At 34.8% G+C, this 18,939-nt stretch overlaps 1 protein-coding gene across 12 annotated transcripts in view; it reads right to left on the bottom strand.

Annotated features, from left to right (window-relative positions):
- LMNTD1 (lamin tail domain containing 1) overlaps positions 1–18,939 on the bottom strand; it is a 492,088-nt gene that overhangs the window by 23,905 nt on the left and 449,244 nt on the right. For 11 of the 12 annotated variants that reach the window (XM_045073010.1, XM_045073009.1, XM_045073011.1 and 8 more), the window contains 4 exons: positions 4,758–4,944; positions 3,889–4,008; positions 1,680–1,894; positions 920–1,091 (listed from right to left, as the gene is read on the bottom strand). In XM_045073010.1, the coding sequence (XP_044928945.1) occupies positions 920–1,091; positions 1,680–1,894; positions 3,889–4,008; positions 4,758–4,944 (694 nt within the window). Of the gene's footprint in view, positions 1–677; positions 750–919; positions 1,092–1,679; positions 1,895–3,888; positions 4,009–4,757; positions 4,945–18,939 lie in introns of all 12 variants that reach the window. The other variant, XM_045073013.1, reaches the window with a different exon arrangement.

Here is an 18,939-nt window from a genome sequence, read left to right on the forward strand (position 1 = left end):
ATGGAAGAGGGTGTAGTGAGGAGTGAGAATTGCTACCCTTCCTTCAACTTGGACAGGCTTGCTTATATCTGTTCTATATATTGGGTCTGTCCAAGATGTCATTTTAAAAAGCATCCCTCTACTAAATAAAAGTTTGCAAATCATTATAGCTTGAACAGGATATAGCACCTGTATGAAACAGACTTTCTCCACAGCTTAGAATCTCACACTGTTTTAATTAGTATCTTGTAAACATATCGGGGGCACCTGATGAACCTCGTGAACTCTTTTCCCAGGAAGCAGCATATAGGTACACACTTTGTACACATTTATGTACCTAAAACAGCAGTTTAGAGACTTCCTGAAATCCATTCACAGATCCTGGCTTAATAACACAACTCTGAGAACCTTAGATGACTTAAATAAGAAATTTCTTGCTGAAAAAGAGTAAGAATTTGGGATTAAATTAGAATGTGTTTGAAAAAGACGGATTTATCTTTAAGGACAGCATGACTTTGTAGGGACAGTTTTTTCCTGCCTAATAAAAAACAAATGTACTTTTTAAAAATTATGTTCAGTTAGCCATTGTATAGTACACAATTAGTTTTTGATGTACTTTTGACCAAACTTCAAGGATCCTATGTACTCTTGCTTGCCCCACTATTCTTTTGATTCATTGATTCATTCCAGATACTTACCAAGAACAGTAGAAGACACTATGCTAAGACAAATGTAAGTGAAGGGTTTCAGATACTTGCTTTAGAAGTCATCTATATTTGAAGATATGAATAGCTTTTAGTTCTTAGAGGATTTAACCACTTAACCCCTTTCACCAGATCTCCCTCCCTCACTCCCTCCTACTCTCTTGTCCTCTCTCACCACACTGCCGCCCCCCACCAAATACCTACTCTCCACTGGATTGAGTATCCCTTTGACTTACCTGGGCTAGATCAGGCCTGGATGACGGAGGCCTTGGCTGTCTGTCTAAGCTGCTTCCAGCCACGCACGTACTGCAAGTTTCAATCAGAGGACTGTAGGGGTGTGCAGGGGCACTGGGACTGTGGCACCAAGGGCTGCTATTGGGAAAGGGGCTTGGTGGGTTTTCAATTTCTCTGTTAAGAAAAAAAAAAATTAAGCCAAAAGTAAACCCAAAATGTATCTTAGATAGTGGAATTAGCAATGAAGGTTCAATAAAAGGGAAGGCATGTTTTAAGACCAGAGAACATGGCTTTTCTTGACCTTTGAGCAACTCTTTTGTCAACATCTGAAGTATTTGCCTAGATAAGTGTGACATAAATTCTGCACTTTATGCTGCAAGCCAGCTCTTGATCCAAGATGAAATTTCTAGATGATGTACCTCTTCCTCCACCTAAGTACTGCTAAAGACAAGGTGATAATTTTCTCTCTTCACCTCTCCATAGCCCTGCCTCCAACAGCAGTGCCACTAAAAAGTGAAATGGCCAGAGGGGTGTTGATATTGCCTAATGGAAGTCACCAGCCTCTACTGTCCCATTACAATAACCCTGCTTGCTCTGTTTTTTATAGAACACAAAAAATATGGTCCTATTTGAAGTAGGATTTTAAAATTTGAATTACTTATTCATCATATATCTATTTGTCCCCTAGTCATTCCTACTTCTTCAGTTACTAATTGTGGGAAGGACTCAATTAAAAAAAAAAAAAGCCAAAGTTAATTTTACCTTTTAAGAAAAACTTTAACTTGCTCCATCTGACATTTTGAATTATCTTTATTACATTTATCATGTTTTTCTTTAGTTGTAGTCATAGCTGCTGGCCAATTAAACATGTGTCTTCGAGATGTTGGACTTACTACTGAGCGTCTGTCAAATTCAATGTCAGTCTCTAATTTCTCCCACGCTTGCTTCCAGTGAATAGGAGTGTACCAGGCAACAGCCTAACAAAAATGATTCATTAGTATCAAATACCAGTGCAGTTAGGTAGATTTTTTAAATGTCATAGGCTTATTGCAATAACATTTCAAAGTCAAACAGTTTAATGTCACTTACCTACTGTGTGTGAATTAGGAACACAATGAGGTATAAGACATCCTGGACTTAGTTTCCAGTTTCAAAAATTATAAGAGGCATAACCTCAGGCAGATTAGTCACTTACTGTCTTGGACTGTGTCCTCATATGTGAAAGGGGGAGGGTGATAGGAGAGAATTGCTGTATGAGGGTGTTGTGAGATTTGGCTAAACTACTAAAATTCATAACTATGAAGAACTATGCAAAAAGTAGTTGTAATGTTATCATTAAAATTTAAATATTTAAGATATTACATATATGTGTATTTGTATATATAGGTCTTATTTGAAATGAGGAAATGGGCAGTAGAACTAGAGACATGGAGAGGAAACCACATTTTTTTGAGCTAGAATTCTAGGTGGAACTATTAAGGAGACTAACTAGACTCTGAGTTTCCTGAGGAGAGAAACCATGCAATAGTTGTGATCTTTTCCCTACAGCACCTAGCATAATGCTTGGCAGATACTAAACGTATGTAAATTTTCCCCATATGAATTAATTGGTCAGCTTCACTCTTTTACTAGCAAATAAAATTATTTATGTTTACATCACCCTGCAAAAATAATCCGATCCTATATGTGCAAAGTAGTTCAAACCAGAGTAATAAGTGTAGTATAAGTACAAAGACTAATCCTGTTCCAGGGAATGGCAGTTTACTCAAATGGGCATTCCAGGAGCTTAGGGATCTTATCTGTCTGGTTCAACATACAGTGCCTGGGAACAGTGTGTATACAAAGTAGAAACCCCAAACGTGAATAAATGCATGGATAAATGTGAAGTCTTAAATAAGAATGCCTTAATCTTAGAGTTCAGCCAATGATTATTTATGAGCCTGAGTAAATAATTTAGATTATATCACCTTATTTTTCTCAACAGTGGAAATCATTAGAAGTATTCTAAAATTCATTTTGAGCCCACTAAAATATCGAAAGATGAGTAAAGCCCTCAAAATTACATCTAATGAGTGTTTGAATGACAACTACTGTTCTTATAGAAAGACATTAAATGGCTCTTAGCAAGTCTACTCTAAAGGAAAAGTCAAACTAAGCATGAGCTATAATGTAGCAAGCAAGACAATCAGAAAGATAGATTTCAATCAACATATTATCTGGATTAGTAGTTACAGGACATAGTAAGTAAGACTGGAGGTAAGAAAATAAAGGGCAGGTATTTAAGAAAAATCAAAGGAATGGTTTTGGAAAAGGAATAACTTTTTGTTGTAAAAAAAGATATCTTTCAACTTTATTAGTGTGTCTTTGGGCATATATTTATGCTAATAATATGCTAAGGAAAAGATAGAATGAAACTATAAAATTGTCAAATACTGGGAATGAGTTACCCAAAATAATTACTAATACACTTAATTTTTTGGTGAATAATGTATAGTTGTTACAAATTAGACTATAGATCCTTTCCATAATAGTCTCTTAAGAGCAAATATCATGTCCTATTCTACATTATATTATCAGCATATATTACAGCCATTGGAATAGAGAATAATCTCAACAAATAATTGAAAAGTGAATAAAGGAATAGAAAAGATGTCTATGTAGTACACTCTTTTCTTATTCCACTCTTCAACCTAAATATAAATAAAATCTATCCTTGACTCTGGAATTTAAAGTAACTTCTTATAAATATTGGCCATGAAAACTAGTTTTGCCAAATTATAAGTAGCTCTTTCGCACTTGGGCCCTGGGAACAGGATGCTGTTGATTTGCCTGACATGTTATTGTAGTTAGTGACGGTTTTATCTAAGCTATTAAGGATGGAAAATACTTGAGTCAGCTAAGAGGAGAAGGGGAACATAAGGACAGCTATCCATTCTTCTTTAAAACCCATTGTTAAGAATAGGACACTTACTTCACCATTAGGTTTGCACAAAATTGTTGTACAGTTTGGGCTTGTTCTAAACTTGTTTCCTTCTCTCCAAAGAAAATCTGATGGTGGCTGATGCTTTGCTTCAGATACAGCTGCCCACACCTGTAAAAAAGTGGTTTGTTAGTGACGAATGCCCTTTGAGTTCCATGGAGTTTTGCATATGTCAGAGGGTCATTGCAATGTATCATTCTGCAAAGATGAGGTTTTAAAACATGAATGTACAATATATAATATCAAGCTGTATAACTCCCATCAGTTACTGTACATGGCATACAGGAAAGTACAAAAAAAAGAGGAAGCCTTCCAGCATCAGCAAATTACCTGTTCTCTAAGCAAATAATCTCTTTGCTTTCCTTTTAAAGATTATGTTTGTTTACTTTTAGGAAACTAGGTACTTTGTTTTAATAGTTGAATAATAAAAACAAAAAGTATTCAGAGCACCTGGGTGGCACAGTTGGTTACTTCAGTTACCTCACCGACTCTTGGTTTCGCTCAGGTCATGATCTCAGAGTTGTGAAAGTGAGCTCTGCACTTAGCGTGGAGTCTGCTTAAGACTCTCTCTCTCTGTCCCTTCTCCCACCCACTGCTCTGTCTCTCTCTCAAATAAATAAATAAATCTTTAAAAATCCCAAAAGGTATTATACAACTGATTGAGAAAAGCCATAGAAATTTAGTTGGTATTAATTTACATTCAGGGATGGACAAAGTGGGACAAGTAACTAACAACAACAAGAAATCACATTTTACCTAGAGACTGAGTGATGAAGAAACTGGTGCTAAGCCAGTCTGGCTGGGTGAAAGATTTTTTTCCTATAAAATTCTAGTTCATAACATTTATATTTTATACTCACTGTTACTGTGCAATTGGCCTGCATTGTGATATTTGGAAGGAAGCGGTAAAAAGAGACTGTTTGTCCATTCACATTTTGCTGGAGAATATGACCTCCAATCTCCAGTTCTTTGTCAAGGGAAGAGTTAATGAGTTTCACAAATAAACCCTTGACATTTACTTCAGCTATTTTAATGTCTCCAAGAGCACTAAAAAATAAAGCACAAAACAGATAATCATGTCAAAAAATGGGCAGAAGACATGAACAGACACTTCCCCAATGAAGACATACAAATGGCTATCAGGCACAGGAAAAAATGTTCATCATCACTAGCCATCAGGGAGATTCAAGTCAAAATCACATTGAGATACCACCTTACACCAGTTAGAATGGCCCAAATTAACAAGACAGGAAACAACGTCTGTTGGAAAGGATGTGGAGAAAGGGGAACCCTCTTACACTGTTGGTGGGAATGCAATTTGGTGCAGCCACTTTGGAGAACAGTGTGGAGATTCCTCAAGAAATTAAAAATAGAGCTTCCCTATGACCCTGCAATTGCACTTCTGGGTATTTACCCCAAAGATACAGATGTAGTGAAAAGAAGGGCCATCTGTACCCCAATGTTCATAGCAGCAATGGCCACGGTCACCAAACTGTGGAAAGAACCAACATGCCCTTCAACTGATGAATGGGTAAGGAAGATGTGGTCCATATACACTATGGAGTATTATGCCTCCATCAGAAAGGATGAATACCCAACTTTTGTAGCAACATGGATGGGACTGGAAGAGATTATGCTGAGTGAAATAAGTCAAGCAGAGAGAGTCAATTATCATATGGTTTCACTTATTTGTGGAGCATAAGAAAAAACACAGAGGACATGGGGAGATGGAGAGGAGAAGGGAGTTGAGGGAAATTGGAGGGGGAGATGAACCATGAGAGACTATGGACCCTGAAAAACAGTCTGAGGGTTTTGAAGGGGCAGGATGTGGGAAGTTGGGTGAGCCTGGTGGCGGGTATTATGGAGGGCACGTATTACACGGAGCACTGGGTGTGGTGCATAAGCAATGAATTCTGGTACACTGAAAAGAAATTAAAAAAAAAAAAAGCACAAAGATTATAAGGTAACTTTAGAGAAATGTGTCTTTAGCTCATTTTAAGAACTGAATAATGTGCTTTGAAAGTATAACTTTTACATAGCTGTATATTCTACTGGACACATTCTATATAGAAATGGTGTATTTTATAACCTAAGACATCTGGTTTGATATGGTAGTTCTGTTTATCTGTGCAACAAAATTATCTCTTTCACATAAAATAATTAAAGTTAAAAAGTGCTGTAGATGTCAAGGTATAAATACCATAGGAAGATGTGATTATCATTATTTAAATTTCCTTCTATTCATGAAACTATTAAGTAAAGAGAAAGGTAAACCATTTAGATAATTTTTGATAAAGTTACTGTGAAGATGAATAGTAACTATGTGCTTAAAAGAATTAAACTTTTAAACTTAAAATATTATGCAAATATAAGATGGTAATTTTTCCTTCTAACATGTTGAGAGTCTAGTATGTACCAAGGACTAGGCTAATAAACATTTATATGTTAGCATTTCTCAGAGTGTGGGTCAGAACCTAATAATACATCATTAAATCCCTTCAGTAGGTAATAGCTGTCATTTTAAAAATGAAATTCCAATAATAATAACCATATTTATTATGTGCTGGGTACCTTTTAAAGATTATATCTCTATCTGCACATTCATACCCCAAATTCCAAAATCCATAAAGTTCTGAAAAATGCCAAAACTTAACAAAATGCATTTGGTGTTTGATGAGCACCAGGTGTGGTATAAAAGAGATGAATTACCAAATTTTACAGCTAAAACTAATATTACACTGTATGTTAATTAGCTGGCATTTAAATAAAAACTTGGAAAAAAACGCATTTGAGACAAATTTAACCTAAATTCCTTTGGTGGCAAAATCTGACCTGAAACTGAGGGTAGTCTATTTATAGTCTTTAATTATGGTTTGTGTGAATTATTCATATGTTTGGCTGTGGACAAACTGATGTTTGATTTTGGATACTTTTCTAAGCCCCGATGGGGTGTTACTTAATATGTGTTGTAGTCATCATATTACTTTCCTGAAATCCCCCAAGTTCTGAATTTTGAAACACATCAAGTCCCCAGATATTTTGGGAAAGGCATTGTGAACTTGTAGATATTCATTCAATTCTCATAAGGCTACATATTTCTTACTGAAAGTCACAGTAAAAAAAAAAAAAAAAAAAACCACTAATATTTCGTTTAATTCTCACAAAAACCCAGTGAGACAGATACTATTTTTAGTCCCATTTTACAGATAAGAAAACTGAGGTTTAGAAAGATTGTCATGTCCAAGATTACTCAATAAATGTTAGCACTGTTCCTCTGTCTCATTCAATTAGTAAATTCCCAAAGAGGTTTGATGCAACCATTCAAATTGTTTACAGTCTAGATAGTCTGGTAGTTGGGCACTGCTAGAAAACACATGCACACACATGCACATGCATATACACATGTATAGATTGCTGCCACTGAATAAATTGGTGTCCAGCCACACCTCAGCCCTTAATGATTCCCTTAGTAATTGGCAGCAAGGTGTGTGTGTGTGTGTGTGTTAGAAAGTTGTGTGCTTCATAAGCAGAACTAATCTGTTATTCCTCAAACAATGTACAAATCCCTGCCCTCACATCTCCATCCTTACTCTCAGCAAATAATGTCACTGAGAAAACAGGAACATCCGAGAGAAGTGTGTTCCTATTTTCCACTTAGAAGCAGTTTCACCCATACCCGCTTGACTTCTTCTCTTTCAGCCCATCTTGTTTCAGTGGAAGAGGGGCCCTTTTCCCATCTCAAGTGAAACACTTTGTTTGCTCTTCCTCCTGCTACTTCAACAACTCAATCTATTCGTTATTTTCCTTTAACACCACCTCTCCCTCCACACTGCCCCATTATGCCAATGGGCATGTATCCTCAAACTGCTACCGCCTTAAAAAAGCAAAACAAAAAACAAAAACAACAAAACAAAACAAAACAAAAAACAAAAAATAAAACTACAAGCCTCCTCCACCTTCCACTTCATAGTGTTGTTACAACCAAGCTTTGGAAAGACCATGTCATTAATTTCTCACCTCTTACTCCTCAGTCCACTACCATCTACTTCTGCCTTAGACCAAGATGATAAATGTCCTCCCAGTTGGAAAACTGAGTGGTAAATTGAATGGTTACTTATTTTTTTCCTGAGGTAAAGTTGACACATTATATTAGTTTCATGTTTACAACATAATGATTCGATATTTGTATACACTGAGAAATGATTGCCACAATAAGTCTAGTTAACATTTATCACCAGACATAGTTATAATTTTTTTCTTGTGATAAAAAAGTATAAAATCTACTCTCTTGGCAATCAAACATGCTATACAGTAACTTTTTATTGAAGTATAATTCACACGTGATATCCTATTACTTGCAGGTGTGCATCATAGTGATTTGATATTTTTATACATTATTAAATCATCCCTGTGATAAGTCATCATTGGCCACAATACAAAGTTATTACAATATTATTGACTATATTACCTATGCTGTACATCAGCATGACTTAGTTTATAACTCAGTTTGTACCTCTTAATTCTCTTAACCTATGTCATCTGCCCCAACCCCTCCCAACTCTAGTAACCAATATCTTGGTTATTGTAAATAACCTTGTTAATCTCTTTTTTCCTACTTCCTAGCTTTGCTTAAACTTCAACCACAAAGGTTTTATTACAAGACTTGTGACAATTCATACCATTGCATGCTTTACCCACTGTCTATGCAAGTGTTAGTAGTCCCTCTTCTTTTCCCCCACATTCCTACCAACACTTGAAATTTTCAGACTTCTTAGTATTTTCAATATAATGGGTACAAAAGGTATCTCACTGTTATTTTAACTTATTTCCCGCTGATTATAGTGCAACTGAATAAGCTGTTTATTGGTCACCCAGGTTTCTTCTGTGAATTGTCTATTAAAAATTTTTTTCCACTTCTATAAAGTTGTTTTACATTTTTATGATTGAGTTCATAGTATTTAAATAAAATAGCATTTAAATATATACACATATTTTTAGAAGAACTATGCAGTAATACAAGAATATTATTCATGTTATTTTAAGTTGTTATAATGGTAACAATTTGTTATGGCAAGAAATAGAAAACTTATATCCACGTCTATAAATTTTTTTTTCACTTCTATAAATTTTTAAATTGTGTGCCAGAAATGCTGCCAGAGTCTTCTGTCTTCTATTTTTCCAATGAAAAACCACTCCCAAACTTCTATTGTTCCTTTAAAGGTAAATTTCCTTTTTTATGGCTAAGATTTTCCTTATGTCTTCAGTTTTTTCTTTGTTTAAAGTGGGATTGGAGAGGAGTGACAGAGGGAGAGGATGAGAGAGAATCTTAACCAGATTCCATGCCCAGCATAGAGCCAAAATTAAGAATCTTAACTGACTGAAGCTTAACTGACTGAGGCCACCCAGGCACTCCTCCTATATCTTCTGTTTTAGAAGTTTTTCCAATATGTACCCAGAGGTTTGGGTTTTTATTTTTCTGTCCTTTATCTTTCTGGGAATTGGTAGTGCTTCTTCCATCTGTGTCTTGATGTCTTTCATTAGTTTGGGAAACTTCTCTGCTATATTTCTACCAGTATAGTTCTACCTTAATTGATGTCTCCTCTCCTTAAGTAACTTCAATTACAAGTAGATAGATTTTTAAAAATCTTTCTCTATTAGTCCTTATGTTTGTTTCTGTTCTTCTACTATCTCTGCAATTCAGCCTGGGTATTTTCCTCTAAGAATGTTTTAGTGCAATAATTCTCTCTTCTGATACATCAAATATATTGTTAAGCCCATCTACTTCTGAAATAGTAATTTCTCTTATTGGATTTTTTTAGTTCTAGAATTTCCCTTTGATAATTTAATAAGAATAAACCAATAAAATATTTAGTTTCCTGTTGTATCTTGTCATTTTATTCCTTGAATATTTAACCATTGTTATTTTAAAATCCCTGTCAGATAAGCATAATATCTGCACCACCAAGGCATGTTTTTAGCATCCATTTTAACCTTAGTTTTTGGTTAACTTTTATTAGTTGTATGCCTTTTTTTAAAAAATTTAGTGCCTAGTATTATGAATTAAAAAAACAACTGCAGAGATAAATTAAGTCTCTGTATAGCATTTTCTCAACCCATACATACAGGATTTACTTTAGCTCTGACAGCTATCTAAGTTGGAGGTAAATTACTTTAATCAAACCAGGTTATGAAGTGTCTTGATGCTTTACTTCAGCTCCAGTTAGGATGGTCTATTTTGAATACAAATTTGGAATTTTTGAATACAAATTTGAAATTTGAAATTTGAAATTGAAATTTGAAATTCCAACTGAAAACCTGGGTTATCAGTGATTCTCTTTCAGGATAGGCCCTGAATCCCAATTTTTATCACTTGGTCCTATGAAACTGCCAATATATTATTAACTTCTCAGCTTCGTGCTGATTTCAAATTAACAACTGTTTTAAGGAGAAAAATGACTCCAAATGTCAGCCATCACTCTGGGTTTCCTCTTCTAGAAGAGGAACAGTGAGAATAGAAGATGTAAACATCCATGAAATCCCAATGCACACTACTAAACTGCTTTCAAAATAGTGTTATCACTTCATACTTTGATTGCATTGTATAAGAATGCCTATTTTGGAGAGTTTCACTTTTGGTTAGTTTACATGCATAGTCTTGTTGGTGTTGATTCCACGTTAAAACGTGTTAACCCCCTAGGGCCTGTCTGGGCCTACTTAGCCATAGTGACTCCATGTTGCCTAGGTAGACATTTGTTGTTTAATAAAAGCCTCAGCAGTTACTATTCTCGGTTCCAGGTAACTGTTACTAAAACACCACACCTAAAACAAGGTAACTGTTACTAAAACACACACCGAAAAAAGGCCAGTTCCAGGTAACTATTACTAAAACACATACCTAAAACAATGCCATTTTGTTGTTTAATAAATGCCTCAACAGTTACTAGTATCGGTTCCAGGTAACTGTTACTAAAACACACATGTAGGAGACATCCAATCAGCCAAAGCCACATATGTAGATGTCTGTGATTGTGCCCTATAAAAACTAGCCTGTAAGACCAAGGGGCATCACTCTCTTCGGAGGCGGCCCTGGCTGGTCAGTCTGACTTCTAATGCTTGGCATAGGATAAAGCCTTACATAAATTTTACTTTGTCTCAGCCTCGTTTCCCTGGCTGGTCAGTCTAACTTCTAATGCTTGACATAGAATAAAGCTTTGCATAACTTTGTCTCAGTCTCATTCCTTTGATAATGGACCCAACAGTCTTTTCTTTTGCATTACCATATGGTTCTTAATAAATTGTGGATATAACATTTTATTCTTTGAAATCTCTAGAATTCCTCTATGTCATCCTTATCCTACTGTTATTGAATTCTCTGTGGTATGTTTTAATTTCTTAAAAAGATGTCTTTTTGTTTCTCAAACTTGCTTTTTTTACATAAGAAATGAGCACTATTTTGAATTTTGCTTTTCAACAGATAAGATCCTAGAATAGTTCAGTTATTTCTTTGTTATTATACATGTAATGGAATATGTATAGTTACTTAAAAAAATCTTTCATTAAAGTGAACTGTTTATTTATTGATCTTAAATTTTTATTTTATATACATAAGAAGAGTAAATTAGATCATATGAAATAAAAAATAACATCATCCATATCAGAGCTAGTCACTTCCTTTGCCTTCCTTTTGATATAAATCCAAAAGATATAGAAAATACTTCACATGATACATAGACATTCACAGAAGCAGGGCTATTAAACTGTTATCACACAGACTTTAGTAGTTATCTTTTTCTCTTTCATAAGCCTTCCCATTTTTCTTTAGTAGGAAAGTGACTTGAGACCTCTGCTTATAAGTCATTATTTGATGAGAGTGTAGAGTGATGTACCAACCATTCTGTCAGGAGTTTTTGCATGGGACTGAACTGTAGAAAGATTGAAGAGATATATGGCTATGTAACTTTTTTTTTTTAAAACAATGACTTTCCATCATCTGAGACCTGATTAACTAGTTCTTGGGTATTTCTTGGTAGATTCGAGCTACTTATCTGCCTTTAGGTTTCTACAACTTTAAAATTTACTAAAATTACCTGTAGAGTATCGGTTCTTCTAGTATACACCCTGCTAACATTCTCCATACAGATTGGCATCTGTGATCATAGCTGTTGGGGGTCTGGTAAAGGGGTGAGGATTTAAGGACCTTCCAAAGTTTTAAAAGACAAACTTAGGAAGACTCAGGGAATTGATTCTGTTCACTGATATTACAAGAGAAAAGCCCTCAACTGAAAGTTTGATAATACTTCCTTAATGTAATGAAGAGGTAAGTTAGTATATCATTATCATCATGTTTTAAAACATCTGAGGGAATAATAAAAGGGGCTTAGTTTGAATTAGAGTCCTTGGGGAAGATGAACAAATTTTGCTGTGTCCCACAGATTTTGAACAGTTGTGTTTTCATTTTCATTTATTTCCAAGAATTTTTAAAATTCTTAAATTCCTGGATGACCCATTCATTCTTTAGTAGGATTATTTTTAGCCTCCATATGTTTGATTTCTTTCCAAATTTCCTCCAATGATTGAGTTCAAGTTTCAAAGCATTGTGGTCTGAAAATATGCAGGGAATAATCTCAACCTTTCATATAGATTGAGACCTGATTTATGATCCAGGATATGATCTGTTCTGGAGAAAGTTCCATGTGCCCTTGAAAAGAATGTGTATTCTGTTGCTTTAAGATTGAGTGCTTTGAACATATTTGTAAAGTCCGTCTAGTCCAGTGTGTCATTCAAAGCCCTTGTTTCCTTGTTGATCTTCTGCTTAGATGATCTGTCCATTGCTGAGTAGGGTGTTAAAGTCGCCTACAATAATAATTGTATTATTATCAATGTGTTTCTTTAATTTTGTTATTAATTGGCTTATGTGATTGGCTGATCTCAAGTTAGGGGCATAAATATTTATAATTGTTAGATCTTGCTGGATAGACCCTTTAAGTATGATATAGTGTTAGTATTTGGTTTAATATCTAATTTTACTGATATAAGGATTGCTACCCCAGCTTTCTTTTGATGTCCATTAGCATGATAAATGCCTTTCCACTCCCTCACATTCAATTTGGAGGTATCTTTGGGTCTAAAATGAGTCTCTTGCATACAGCATATTGATAGGTTCTGCTTTTTAAAAATCCAATCTGTTACCCTGTGTCTTTTGATTGGTGCATTTAGCCCATTTACATTCAGTGTAACTATTGAAAGATACAAATTTAGTGCCATTGTATTATCTGTAATGTCACTATTTCTGTATATTGTGTCTGTTTCTTTCTGTTCTATATTACTTTTGGTCTCTCTCTTTGCTTAAAGGATCCCCTTTAATATTACTTGCAGGGCTGGTTAGTGATCCCAAATTATTTTAGTTTGTTTTTCCTGGAAGCTTTTTATCTTTCCTTCTATTTTGAATGACAACCTTGCTAGATAAAAGTATTCTTGCCTGTATATTGTTCTCATTTAGCACCCTCGATATATCATGTCAGTCCTTTCTTGCCTGCCAGGTCTTTGTGGATAGGTCTGTTCCCAGTCTAAAATTTCTACTTTTGTAGATTATGGACCTCTTGTACTGAGCTGCTTTTAGTATTTTCTGTCTCTAAGATTTTCAAGTTTCACTATTGTATTTCAAGTTGTTGACCTACTTTTGTTGATTTTGGGGGCTCTCCGTGTCTCCTGGACTTGAATTCCTAGTTTCTTACCTAGATTAGGGAATTTCTCTGCTGTAATCTTCTGGCACACTTCTTCTTCTTCTGTGACCCAATTATTCTAATATTGTTATGCTTTCTCACCTATCTCTTGAATTCTCCCTTCATGATCCAATAGTTGTTTATATTTCTTTTCTCAGCTTCTTTATTCTCCATGATTTGTCTTATATATCACTAATTTTCTCTTCTGCCTCATTAACCTTTCAGTTAGAGCCTCTTTGATTGAGACTTGTTTTGACTTTAATTCTCTTATTTCTTAAGAAAGGAATTCTCTAGTGTTCTCTAGGCTTTTATTTATTTTTTATGCATTTATTTATAGATTTATTTATTTATTTTATAATGTTATGTTAGTCACCATTCAGTACACCATTAGTATTTGATGTAGTGTTCCATGATTCATTGTATGTGTATAACACTCAGTGCTTCATGCAATATGTGCCATCCTTAATACCCATTACAGGGGTGACCCGCCTTTCCACCACCCTCCCCTCTAAACCCCTCATTTTGTTTCTCAGAGTCCATAGTCTCTCATGGTTCATCTCCCTCCATGTTCCCCCCACTTCATTTTGCCCTTCCTTCCCCTATTGTCCTTCATGCTATTCCTTGTGTTCCACAAATAAATGAAACTATATGATAATTATCTTTCTCTGCTTGACTTATTTCACTTAGCATAATCTCCTCCAGGTCCATCCATGTTGATGCAAATAGTGGGTATTCATCCTTTCTGATGGCTCAGTAATATTCCATTATATATATATGGACCACATTTTCTTTATCATTCATTTGTTGAAGGGCATCTCAGTTCCTTCTACAATCTGGCTATTGTGGACATTGCTGTTATGAACACTGAGGTGCAGGTGGCTTTCTTTTCACTACATTTGTATCTCTGGGGTAAATACTCAGTGATGTAATTGTTGAGTGAAAGGGTAGCTCTATTTTTTTTTTCATTAATTTTTTATTTTTATAAACATATATTTTTATCCCCAGGGGTACAGGTCTGTGAATCACCAGGTTTACACACTTCACAGCACTCACCAAAGCACATACCCTCCCCAATGTCCGTAATCCCACCCCCTTCTCCCAAACCCCTTCCCCCAGCAACCCTCAGTTTGTTTTGTGAGATTAAGAGTCACTTATGGTTTGTCTCCCTCCCAATCCTATCTTGTTTCATTGATTCTTCTCCTACCCACTTAAGCCCCCATGTTGCATCACCACTTCCTCATATCAGGGAGATCATATGATAGTTGTCTTTCTCTGCTTGACTTATTTCGCGAAGCATGATATGCTCTAGTTCCATCCATGTTTTTGCAAATGGCAAGATTTCATTTCTTTTGATGGCTGCATAGTATTCCATTGTGTATATATACCACATCTTCTTGATCCATGGGTAGCTCTATTTTTAACTTTTTGAGGACTCTCCACACTGTTTCCAAAGTGACTGTACCAGTTTGCATTCCCATCAACAGTGTAAGAAGGCTCCCCTTTTCCCACAACCTCTCCAACATTTGTTGTTTCTTGCCTTGTCAATTTTTGCCATTCTAATAAAATGTGTAAGGTGGTATTTCAATGTGGTTTTAATTTGAATTTCCCTGATGGCTAAAGATGGTTAACATTTTTCATGTGTATGTTAGCCATTTGTAGGTTTCCTTTGGAGACATGTCTGTTCATGTCTTCTGCCCATTTTTTGATTGGATTATTTGTTTTTTTGGGTGTTGAGTTTGACAAGTGCTTTATAGATCTTGAATACCAGCCCTTTATCTGTAGTGTCATTTGTAATATTCTCCCATTCCATTTGTTGCTTCTTTGTTTTGTTGACTGTTTCCTTTGCTGTGCAGAAGTTTTCTATCTTGATGAAGTACTAAAAGTTTATTTTTGCTTTTATTTCCCTTGTCTTTGGAAACACATCTTGAAAGAAGTTGCTGTAGCCACTGTTGAATAAGTTACTGCCTATGTTCTCCTCTAGGATTTTGATTGATTCCTGTCTCACATTAAGGTCTTTCATCCATTCTCAGTTTATCTTTGTGTATGGTGTAAGAGAATGTTCTAGTTCCATTCTTCTGTAGGTAGCTATTCAATTTTCCCAGCACCATTTATTGAATACACTGTCCTTTCTCTATTGGATATTTTTTCCCTACTTTGTTGATACCTTGAAATAAACATAACCAAAGAGGTAAAGGATCTATCCTCTGAGAACTACAGAACACTTATGAAAAAAATTGAAGAATACACAAAAATATGGAAAAACATTCCAGGTTCATGGATCAGAAGACTAGACATTATGAAAATGTCTACGCTTCCCAGAGCAATCTATACTTTCAATGCCATCCCGATCAAAATACCAATGGCATTTTTCAAAGTGCTGAAACAAATGATCCTAAAATTTTTATGGAGCTCGAAAAGACCCTCAATCACCAAGGAAATGTTAAAAAAGGAAAACAGAGCTTGAGGCAGCACAATGCCTGATTTCAAGCTATATTACAAAGCTGTGAGTATAAAGACAGCATGGTACTGGCACAAAAACAGACACATACATCAATGGAACAGAATAGAGAGCCCAGATATGCACCTTCAACTCTATGGTCAAATAATCCTCTGTGCTTTCTTCAAGCTCAGTTAGTATCTTAATAATTATTATTCTGAACTCTAGTTCTGATATCTTATATCCATACTCATCAGGTCCCTGGCAGACAGTACTGCCTCTTGTTCTCTTTTTTGAGGTGAGTTTTTCCATCTTGCTATTCTGTCTTGCAGAAAATTGTTGCTTTTCTATTTGTAGAGTTGCAGCTACTGTTTTCTTAGATCTCTAGTTGAATTTGCAGGTATTCAGTATGATTTGATAGCTATCTAGCTGAGTTCCTGGGACCAGACAAAACTAAGATGTCCTACTCCCTCTGCCACCTTGGATCCCTCACCACTAAACGAATTTTAAAAACAAGTCCCCAAAGGCTCAAACTATTTCTCAGTAATTTAATTTCATCCCAGAACAGACCTCAAGAATATTTTTAGAAATACAAAGTTATTCCAGCACTCAAATAACCTAAAAACGACAACTTCTGGCATTTAATAAAAAATTACCATATATGTAAATAAGTTGAATACAACTCATAATAAGGATAAGTAAAAATAAAAATTGATCAAAATTGATCCAAAATGGAAAAAGATGTCAAAAATAGCAGAAAAAGCAAAGTCTTTGTAACTATAATTGGTATAGTATATATAAAATCTAGATGAAAGATTGAACATGATTGTGACATAGCTGAAGTAAAAATACAATAGATGGAATTAATAAGATTAGTCCTGGAAATAAAAATATTAGTGAATTTGAAGACATAGCAATAGATATTATCCAAAATGAGACACATAGAAGAAAAAAAAGACTAAAAAAGAAGAGAATATTAGTGAATTGTGGGATAACTTCAAATGGCCTGGAACATGTGTAATTGGACTCTCTAAAGTAAAAGATAGGGACAAAATATTTTAAGAAACCTCACAACAAACTGAGGGTTGCCGGGGGGAGGGGGTTTGGGAGAAGGGGGTGGGATTATGGACATTGGGGAGGGTATGTGATTTGGTGAGTGCTGTGAAGTGTGTAAACCTGGTGATTCACAGACCTGTACCCCTGGGGATAAAAATATATGTTTATAAAAAATAAAAAATTAAAAAAAAAAAAAAAGAAACAATTACCTAAAATTTTCTATAATTTAAAAATTTTAAGTCTATATATCTGCAAATCATGGAAGCTCAACAAAGTCCAAGTATAGAATTCCTGAAGAAAGTTACACCAGGGACATCATAATCAAATCTTCCAAAAACAGCAAGAGAAAAAAGATTAATCACATAGAAGGAAACCACTATGATACTTGTAGTTGAATTTATCAACAGAAACTGTGTACACCAGGGGAAACGGGATAGTATATTCAAAGTACTGAAAGAAAGAATTGCCAACAAGATATACTGTATCTTGAAAAGCTATCCTTTAAAAGTGAAAGAGAGATAAAGCATTTCTCAAAGAAACAAACATGGAGTTTTTCAACCATTAAAACTGCTTTACAATAAATGCTTAAAGTAGTTCTTCAAATGGAATTAAAAAACTAAACAGGACACCTGGGTGGCTCAGATGCTTAAGAGTATGCCTTTGGTTCAGGTCATGATCTCCAAGTCCTGGGATTGAGCCTCATGTTGGCCTCCCAGCTCAGTGGGGAGTCTGCTTCTCCATCCCCCTCTGCCTCTCTCCCTGCTTGTGCTCTCTCTGTCATTCTCTCTCTCTTAAATGAATAAATAAAATCTTAAAAAAACAAAACAAAACACCCACACTAAACGCAACAGGAGCATATGTGGAAGTATAAATCTCAGTGGCAAATGTGTATATCTATATATCTATTTCTCTCTCTATATATATACAAAATAATATGACACTTGTGGTTGTGCACAAATTACCAATAATCAAACATAAAAGTTAAAACAAAAGTATTTAGAATAACTATAAATATGAAAATTTGCAAAGGATTCACATTATTTAAAAAAGCCAATTCTGGTTTCAAGAACATAAAGTGTATGTGAGGTAAAAGTGTAGAATTTTTATATTGAATTGAACTTAAGTAATTATGAAATCAAAATAGATAGTTAAAGCTGTGAGAAGATCTATACAAGCATTATGATAACCAGAAAATCCCTATAAATTCCATTACAGAAATTTATCAAATAACAAGACAGAGAGGAAGAAAGGAACAAAGGGACTGTGAAAACAAAACAATGAACAAAATGGCAATACCAAGTTTTTAATCTATTGATAGTAATTTTAAATGTAAATGGGTTGTAAATATAAATGGGTTAAATTCTCCAATCAAAAGGCATAGAATGGATGAATAGATTAGAACAGAAAACAATATCCAGCAATGTACTGTTTATAAGAGGCTCATTTTAGATATAAGGACACACATAAGTTGAGAGAAAATGGATAGAAAAAAATATACTTCATGCAAATGCTAAACAAAATAGAAGTAGCTATACTTATATTAGATAAAAAGACGTTAAGTAAAAAATTGTCATTCTTAAGACCTTTATATAAAGGTCTTTGATAAAAGGGTCAGTTCAACAGAAAAAAAGAAAACTCATGAATACATGGAAATTGAACAACACATTCTTAAATCACCATTGGGTAAAAGACAAAATCAATGGGTAAAAGCTTTTCTAGGATCCAGAACAAGGCAAGGATGTTCATTCTCACCATTGCTATTCAACATAGTCCTTGAAGTCCTAGTCAGAGCAATCAGGTTAAGAAAAAAAATTAATGATGATCAAA

The sequence above is a fragment of the Mustela putorius genome, unplaced genomic scaffold (genome assembly GCF_011764305.1).
Source record: "Mustela putorius furo isolate JIRA1106 unplaced genomic scaffold, ASM1176430v1.1 tig00537227_pilon_pilon_pilon, whole genome shotgun sequence".
NCBI lineage: Eukaryota > Metazoa > Chordata > Mammalia > Carnivora > Mustelidae > Mustela > Mustela putorius.